General features: G+C 38.9%; 1 protein-coding gene across 2 annotated transcripts in view; it reads left to right on the top strand.

Annotated features, from left to right (window-relative positions):
* The window catches only part of vax1 (ventral anterior homeobox 1), an 8,231-nt gene extending 5,660 nt beyond the window's left edge, over nt 1–2,571 (top strand). For both annotated transcript variants that reach the window (XM_014002893.1, XM_014002886.1), the window contains one exon: nt 397–2,571. In XM_014002893.1, the coding sequence (XP_013858347.1) occupies nt 397–936 (540 nt within the window). In that variant the 3' untranslated portion in view covers nt 937–2,571. The remainder of the gene's footprint in view (nt 1–396) is intronic.
* The last annotated feature ends 6,939 nt before the right edge of the window (nt 2,572–9,510 follow it).

Here is a 9,510-nt window from a genome sequence, read left to right as displayed (position 1 = left end):
TGTGTGTGTGTGTGTGTGTGTGTGTGTGTGTGTGTGTGTGTGTGTGTGTGTTTGTTTGTTTGTTTGTGTAAACTCCCCTCCATATATAGCTCCATACATTAATGAGGGGGCGTGTTGGGATTGATGGGAAAAAGGCAGACAGTTCCCTGATTTTTATTTGCCAACAAAAGTGTTTGCAAAGAGACATCATTCTCTCTGTAAAGATAAACTGTTGTGAACTTCATGGTCCAATTATCTCTCTGTATTGAGACGATCAGATTGTACAATTCAATCTGCAGCAGGATGAATATGAAAGCTCAGAGCACCTTGGTGATATTGCACTGTGTGGCACAAATGTGTGTATTATTGTCAAACAAATGTGGCTTTCTGAGGATCTGTTCTCGTTTCCTTCTCCAGGTCAAAGTCTGGTTCCAGAACCGCCGTACCAAGCAGAAGAAGGACCAAGGGAAGGACTCGGAGTTGCGTTCCGTGGTGTCGGAAACGGCGGCGACCTGTAGCGTCCTCAGACTTCTGGAGCAGGGGCGGCTGCTGACGCCCCCGGGCCTGCCGGGCCTCCTGCCGCACTGCGGCGGGGGCACCCTGGGCACGGCCCTGCGCCCTCCCTCCATGGCCATGTCCGGCAACGGCGGCAGCGGCGGCAACAGCGGAGGCAGCGGCAGCACGGCGGGCGGCAGCCCTCCGCTGCCCGCCGTCACCAGCTCAGGGACAGTGGCGGGCCTGCAGAGCTCACCGGCCGCTCACGGCCTTTTCAGCTTCCCCATGCCGTCCATACTCAGCGGCGTCGCCACCCGTATTTCATCTAACCCTCTCTCCATGGCTGGCTCGCTGGCTGGCAACCTGCAGGAACTTTCTGCACGGTACCTGAGCTCCTCCGCCTTTGAGCCTTACTCACGGACCAATGGCAAAGAATCCATGGACAAGAAAGTTTTGGAATGACTGTCATTTTTATTTTTTAAATTCCTAGTACGGATTCCTGTTGCCTCTGGATGCGTTTGAGTTGTTTTCTTTGTTGTTACTGTCTTTGTTTGGTTTTGCCAAGTGTCTGTCATCTGTTGGTGTCACGTTCTGTAACAGCGTACATATTCCTGCACATCTGGCGCCTTGAACAAGAAAAAAACAAACAAAAACAAAGGCCATCACAGGCTTATCTAACACATAGAGTGGTGGTGGATGGATTTTGCACAAAATGTTACCACAGGACTTTTATAACAAAGAATTAGAACGACAAATGATGGCATTAATAGGGGTTTTTGTCAGACTTTGTGTTTTAATGATTAACCACATGTGATCATAGAGTACAGCTGCTAAAAGACAAAGAAGCTCCATCGCTGCAGAAGCAGCTCTACTTCATGTACAGCAGGATAGTCTCAGCCTGGTGGCAGGAATTTGACGGGAAAGTGACGATCCCCCTTTACTGAACTGTGTTTTAGCTGTCGATTGTGTTGGGTAAACGCACGGCTCCGCAGTGAGTAGATGTAAAACACCTGAGCATCAGTTTGTGGGATTCCAATCAGATAAATCAGTGCGTTTCAAACGTAAAATGCGGCGTTCCGAATGAACGAGAGAGGCTGATTTCTTGATGGAGGCGGAGAGGGGAAAAAAAAAGGTGCCTCTGTGTGTGAAGGTCGCTGCAAGGCCAACGTCAGCTCCAAACCTAGTGCTTTGGTTCACCGCATCTCAGCGTACAAACACATGTTTCACATGTAAAATCTGTTTCAGTTCAGACCAAACCAAAACAGAACCCAGAAAAAAAAACTGAAAAAAAAAAAAAACAGTCTTGTCATCCAGTTTGATAGTTGAATTGTTCGGTGTTGTTTGTTCGCTTTATGGTTTGGTGAAGATTTGATGAAAATCTTCACTTTGTGGTATTTTTTGTCTTCAAGATGCAGTACCCCAGTTTTTATTATTTTTTTCAGTCTGTTTTGTTTGTTGTTTGTTTTTTTTTCCATTTACTTTTTGTCTGTGCTTTTAATACCACTGTGAATTCTCAGAAATTTGGTGTATTTTTTATTTTTTGTTATTTTTATTTATTACTTTTTTTCATGCTGGCACTACAAAAGAACTGCTGAGGGACAAAAAGAGAAAGAATAAAAGACCTTTTCAGCATAAGTAAGCAATTTAATTGGATGAACACATTGCAGTRACAGAGTTTTCAGTTGATGAAACAATATAATGACCTTTTAAAAAAATAAAATAAAAAATAATCTAAACCCACAGCCTTCACAAAAGGTTTAGGCAGATGAGAAGAATGAATGGCATTAACGTATGAAATACTGAATTGTACCTTAAACTTGTTATTTTATTGTAAATTATTTACCTCTGTAATTAATAGATTATTAGTATATTTGGAAATGAATGAATGAATGTATTAGTGGGGGGTTTGAGGAATCAATTTAACGCTCTTTGGTGCTGTTGTTGTGAAATATCTTGAAATTTGTGAAATGTGTGGTTAAAAAATGTGCATATATATTATGTATATGGCTACAGACAAAGACAACTGTGTTTTTTTATTTCATACGTGTTGCTAATGAAGTTATGATAAAATTTATGACTGTTATACCTCTTTATAAACCAGCCTGATATGTTTGCTCTTAAAGTGGTTCGATCGCCTGCACCGGAGGGAAATCAGAATTAAAACTTTTCACTACAGAGAGAAAATATATTTAGCTTAAAGGAGTCAAACGGAACGTAGTGAAGCACCAGCAGACAGAAAACATTACAGCGATAATTACAAAATTTACTGCAGATTGGCTCCAATACAAAAACTTGTTTTTATTATTTTTTATGTTAATTCAGGTTCACAAATTATCACAAAACAGTGAAACAAACTCTTGGTTTCATTCCATGATCAAAACGTTGGAATGTTGAATTCAGACCAACTTCATATTAGAAAAAAAAATATATATCTGAATCCACTTTATCATTATTGCACCCATTTATTAATCTAAATGTAAACTCTGTGGACACAATACTTTAATTATCTGTGCAAATCCAATCTGTACAGTTGTTGAGGCTGATTTGAAATGTTCCAATAAGCTATAAAATTTTAACCTCATGAAATGTTTATGACACCAACATCTCTGAGAGACCCTCAGCAGACCTAAATCTGTCAAACACACACAGTAAAGAACGTGTGTGTTTGGGGTACAAATAAAATAAAATAAAAATWAAAAGTTTTGGGAAATAAAATTCAGACAAATGCTTAAACTGTGACGACGTATGATAATTAGTGACATTTGGAGAACTTAAATACAAAATATACAAAATGTTTTATAGTATTTCTACTGGAGTTTTAGACAAATAATATAATATAATATAATATAATATAATATAATATAATATAACATAATATAACATCATACAATATAATATAACAAAACACACAGTGGTGTGGTGATTAGTGCTGTAGCCTCACAGTTAAAAGGTTGCTGGTTTGATTCTCAGTCGGAGCCTTTATGCAGAGTTTCCCCCCTTTTCTCTGATAAACTTCTGCAATAACGACGTTTTTCTCTCACGGATACAAAACTGCTCGTTTGGTTAATTGGTGATTCTAAATTGACTGTGAGAGAGTGAATGGTTGTGTCAGCATTGGGTTTTGTGACGGACTGTTGACACGTCCATCACAAGCCTTCCGCTCTGTGACAGCTGGGAAACCCTCCAACAAAAATGCCACCTATGACCCTGAGTGACACGAAGGGGGTATAGAAATAGATGGGTGGGTAATATAAGTTTTAGYTGTGCTTCTTCTTGCTAATAAATTATCCGTGAATGACGAGTTTGGCAACAGAGGAAACAGAAATCTCTCTCAAATGGAGATCCACACTAGTTCATCTCACATCCCAGGATTTTGTTTTTTTGTCGCATTCATGCTTCTACCCCCAATAGCACCCCCACCACCACCCCTTTTTTCTTTCTTCCCCCTTAGTCCAATTAGAAGGCTGTTGGGGGGAGGGAAAGGGTTAGGGGCTTAAAAGTGTGTATCCATGTGTGTATGCACATGCAAGGCTGTCATTGCTGCAGACCACCAACACATTTTCTCCCAACACACGCTYTTCTTTAGGCTCAAGTCTTGATGAATGAAAAACTACATCCTGTCTTGTATTTAACATTTTTTTTGGCCTTGCTCTTTTTGTACTTTAAAGTGAGTCTGTGGATTAAGATGCTAACAAGTTTTTTTTCCTTAAAAAGAGAGCCTCTTCTAACACTAATCCAACAACCCCTAAGCACTCCCGTGCAGAAAATCTATAGGATTCCCCCGCCAGGCATCTCTGGCCTGTGAAAAAGCAACAGAGCTCAGTCGCTCTGCTTTCTCACAGAATAATTAATCCCATTAAACAATTAAAGGAGCGGTAACCMACTGAAAACCAAAGCTTTCACTTTGGTTTTCAGTTGCACAGTCTGTAAAAAGCTACATGATGTAATATTTGTAAGTTATACATTTAGTTTTAGAATACATTTCTTCATCATTCCAGACTTGTTGCATGCATGCAGATTTGCAACTTGATTCTAAGAAGCATTATGAATAGGACAAGGATCAAAACTGCTGCTACTTTATGCAAAATCAGTAATCATAATGTTATTAAAGATTTTATGCAGGTTTCAAACTCTTCATTATGTTCTGCACTGCAACAGTCAGTCTGTATTGTGACATGATGAACATAACCAGGATTTTGCAGCCTACATATTATATTTGATAGTTAATTAATTATTGTCCAATCACATCACAACACAAAGTTTTGACATTTAGCAGTGTAGCTAAGTGACCTTTTTACTGAAATGCGTAAAATGTGGCACCGATTTATAGCTATTTCTGGTGTTGATTGTTGAACTGTAGTCTTTTCGGTCCTTTACACCTGCTTTTCTATCTACTTTATTTATACTTTTAAATTTTTTATTAATATTTTATGTTGTGATAACAAAATTTCCTCATTGTGGWCTGTTGCAATTAGATATAAACATTATTTAGACTAACTGAATTTCAAAGAACTGGAAATAGGCATGACTGYACGATGATTCAGTTGGTAGAGCTGTCGCCTCTCAGAGAGAAGGTTGCAGATTTAAATCCTGAACTGGTTCGCATGTTTTCCCTGCGCATGTGTGGGTTTACTCTTGGTACTCCAGTTTCCTCCCACAGACTAAAAACATGCATGTTAGGCTAATTGGTTAATTGTCCCAAGGGTGAGTGCGCGTATAAATGGTTGTTTGTCTCATTTGTCTCTACATGTCCCTGTGATGGACTTGCAACCTGTCCAGGGCGTACCCCATCTTTCACACAGACAGCTGAAAAATGGGCACCAGTGACCCCTGCGACCCAGAAAGGAAGAAGCGTGTGAAGATAATGGATGAAAGAAGTATTGAATAGAYCACCATGCATCACAAAATCCTGACAGTGAACATGCACAACATTATCTGAAAAAGGTCAATGCTCAAGTGCTGTAAAATACATTAAATAAAAAAAGAAATAGCTATACAGAAATGATAAAAAAAKATTATACAAAAAATAGCAGAATAAAACAAAATTACCTGAAAAAGAAGAAATATAAAAAAAAGAAAAGCACCTCCCTAACAGAAGAATAACGTAGTCACCACAGTTTTCACATCATGAGACAATGTGGAATTAAATAAAATTGAAAATGCCACAAATTCACAAAATAAGTGTACAAATTTGTGTTTTACATGTTAATTTACTATGTGAAAACTTATTATTTCACATATGAATGATTTTAAAAGGAACATRTGGACACAATTTAAACTAACAGTTCAGCATCTGTCAAGAATAATGAGATTCTGACAAGATGTTTAAAACATGAGCAAATTATCTAAATTCTACGAATGTTCTTAGTAAAGGAGACAGTTTCACAAAGTTACATAAAACACTGGGTTTTAGCAGCAATTGAAGATGTTTGCATTTCAAGTTTCACTTTGAAGAAACCAACACAATGGGACCGTTGGACAAAGTTCATTAGCCCCAGTGTTGTGTTGCCTAAAAATGTGATTATGCTTAAAATTTCTTTCTTATTTTTTCACTTGCCAATCCAAACGGAGATGGCAAGAAGACATTCTTATCAGATGCCTGAATCACGTCAGCTAACTTCCTTCCAACGCAGAAAAGCAGAGGGTCGATTCTGAACTTCCCCCTGGCGTACGACACTTCTTACATTGTCTCTGTGGCTGAGCTCAGTCATCTACGGCAGAAACTCATTTCAGCAAATCTGATCTGTTGTGATGAAAATGGAGCCGACATGAAAGCCAAAGCTCTCAATTTATTAGTCCGTATTTCAACTTATGGTCACATGGTGGATATGAGTTTCCTCAGGGTGGCCAGCCCTTGTCTTTTKAACATGTTCTTCTAGAAAAAGTCCTTGAGAAAGACTTTGAACCCACTGGAGTGATTAAATATTCAACCCACACAGCAGACAGGTATGGGCCAGATCTGGTGTCAGGCTGGCACTGCTGGCATGGCAAGTAATAATGACTCTGTTTTAAAAATGACATGCCACGACTGACACTGTTTTGGTTTGCTATAAGTGGTGCAGGCCCCTGCATGGACCATCCCTGGCAAACCACATCTGGGCCACCGAAGAGCCATTGTTCTTTGTGGTCTGGTCTAAGTGTTAAGAGTGCCAGAGAGTTAAGAGCCATTTAGCTCAGAAAGGTCATAAGGAATAGACATAATAAAAACGCCTCAACAATGATGTTTTAGTAAAATTGCTGTGCGTGTTTTTACCAACAACAACTCTGTGATTTAACTCTGACCAATACCCTAAATCCCCAGTACACAACTAACCCTAACCTAAACTGAACCATGTTTGAATTAGCCCTTGTGACCCATGGTTCTATTAGTGCTGACCTGCCGGGCCCAATTTGTTGTCAGCTACTGTTGCACGTCGCTTGGTTCACTGGCCGGGGGTGTCAATTGTTTGCAACGACTGTGACGTTTTTTCCACACAAGTTTAAACACAACTGTAGAAAACTACCAAGCAACAACAACCTAACATTACCATTAGCTTGCTTACCGTTCTCTGTTGATTTGCCTCTGGTTTTCAGCATCACAGCTGGATGGCCGAGTAAAGCCTTTTGGAGTTTTCCTTCAAGTTTAGTGTAGTTCATTGTTGTGCCTCAAATAAATAAATAAATAAATAAATAAATAAATAAATAAATAAATAAATAAAACAAGAAGATTTTCACATTTTAATATGATGATGCCCGCTGACATCAAGGTTGCTCACTGCTTAAAGCAAACACAACCAAAGCTGGGGTTGAACAAGTCCAAGCCAACTGTGGTCGGGCTGGCCAAACAAAAATCAAAAAGAAAAAAATTGTATAGGTCTTCTGGACGGGTTCTTCTCTAATGAAACGTTTCGTCTCTCCTCCAAGAGACTTCTTCAGTCTGAGAGTTTCAGGCAAAATTCAGGCTTTTAAGCCCTGCCTCCATGTGACTGATACTCACATCACATGGCTATYGTTGACACCTAATTAACACTTATTGTTAACAGGGGGTGGAGTGATACTGGCAATAGCCGCGCTGTAGGAGGGGGACAACTGAAAACGGAGGCCTCCACCTCTGTTTAATGATGGACGGAGGTCCATCATTCATCCATCCATCCACAGAAGTGGAGGCCTCCGTTTTCAGTTGTCCCCCTCCTACAGCGTGGCTATTGCCAGTATTTAACAACAAGTGTTAATTAGTTGTCAACGATAGCCGTGTGATGTGAGTATCAGTCACATGGAGGCAGGGCTTAAAAGCCTGAATTTTGCCTGAAACTCTCAGACTGAAGAAGTCTCTTGGAGGAGAGACGAAACGTTTCATTAGAGAAGAACCCGTCCAGAAGACCTATACAATTTATTTCTTTTTGATTTTTTACCTGGATTACTGAGATGCATCAGGACATCTCATATAAGCATTTTAAAAWGAATTGATTGATTGATTTTCACTTCCTGGTTATGTATTGGTTACCTTTACTACCTCTGTCAGGCAAATATTACAGTAAAGAACATGTTCGTTCAATAATCAGCCAGGAGGACTACTTCCTTTTCATGTGGGCTCCTCTCATTGTGCATTTCAATTAGGGAAATTCACAGTCCAAGAGGGTGAGCCTTTTGTTTTCAGTAATTAAGAAGAAGTGCTTCATCACCTGAAAATGCCCATGCATCTCTCAAACAATGTAGTTGCAACAGACTCTTAAAAAATGATGCTATCAAACAATCTATCATTGTTTGTCAAGTGCCTCACTTCATAGAAACAGAAGTTGATTTACCTTCTGTCTATTTGCATATTTTAGTCAAGCCTTCACATTCAAATTGGGCAGCAAGATGGTGCATAACTACAACAAGCTTTTAAGACATGTTTTGGTAACTTTAGTCCTTACCAATTCCTAACAGTCATAAGAGAAATCACTTACGTTAGCTTCAAAATGTTGTGAGTGGAATGTGTTTTAAATGGTATCTGACAATCCAGCACATCATAAATCTGTCTGTTTGGCTGTAATTTGCACATGCCTCATACTGTGATGTTGAACTACTTTCAGCAATCAAATACAGTAATTGCATTTAATATACACTTTGGTTGCAACTTCAGTATATCGACTTCTTTTTTATTTTTATTTTTTTGCTGCTGCTTGGCCTATTTAATTTGCAGAGAAATGTAATTTCTCTAAAAAGTATTTCTTAAAATGGCATTGTTGTATTTTTAYGTAGAAAATTATATTCTGTTTGCTTTGAGGTTCGAAAAGTGTAAAGGTGTGACAGATCACAATTTCAGAACATTTGCTTTATACTCTGGAATGTACAGCAAAATTCCAAGAGTCAACTTTCTGCAACCCGTCTGCTCACAATCTCCAGGAGCTCGTAGCATGTGCCCTGCTCCCTTTTCTTTTTTCTAAACACATCACATGTCAACACCCATTCATTTTAGTGTATATTATGCCAACATAATCAGATGCCTCCACGTGATGTCAAAACCTACTAGTTCAAGGCTTTTTGAGACCTAAAACAGTTCACAGAAATGCCTCCTGCTCATTCAAAAAAGGCCCTTGAACGTTTCAGTTTTTTAGTGAAAACCCTTAATGTAATCGAAAATTACAAAAGCAGCTCTTAATAACAGATATATTTTAATAACGTAGAAATTATACAGGAATGGGAACAACAAAAGCTCCTGAAGAATGGTGTTTTGGTAAAATTGCTGTGCGCTATGTATTTTTTTTTTACCATCAAAAACTCTGTAGCTTAACCCTGACCCTTACCCTAAASCCCCAGTACATAACTAACCCTAACCCTAACCCTAACAAAAAACTCAATTCACAAATTGGCACTGTTTTTCACTGGACTGATTTGTTGGTGAAACGTTAACCCTGAAAAGCTTCTGCTGTCATCTTGAATCCATCTCAAACCTTTCTCAGTTTAGTTAAAAAGCTAGAGATGTATCCTGACATATTGTATGACAGAACATATTAAGGGATGCAGCCCTAAATGTCAATATAGCACAAATGAGAATTATTATTATTATTATTA

The sequence above is a fragment of the Austrofundulus limnaeus genome, unplaced genomic scaffold, assembly GCF_001266775.1.
Source record: "Austrofundulus limnaeus strain Quisiro unplaced genomic scaffold, Austrofundulus_limnaeus-1.0 Scaffold0, whole genome shotgun sequence".
NCBI classification, from domain to species: Eukaryota; Metazoa; Chordata; class Actinopteri; order Cyprinodontiformes; family Rivulidae; genus Austrofundulus; species Austrofundulus limnaeus.
The sequence above is the reverse complement of the archived record's forward strand: the minus strand, read 5'-3'. Positions and strand labels throughout refer to the sequence as shown.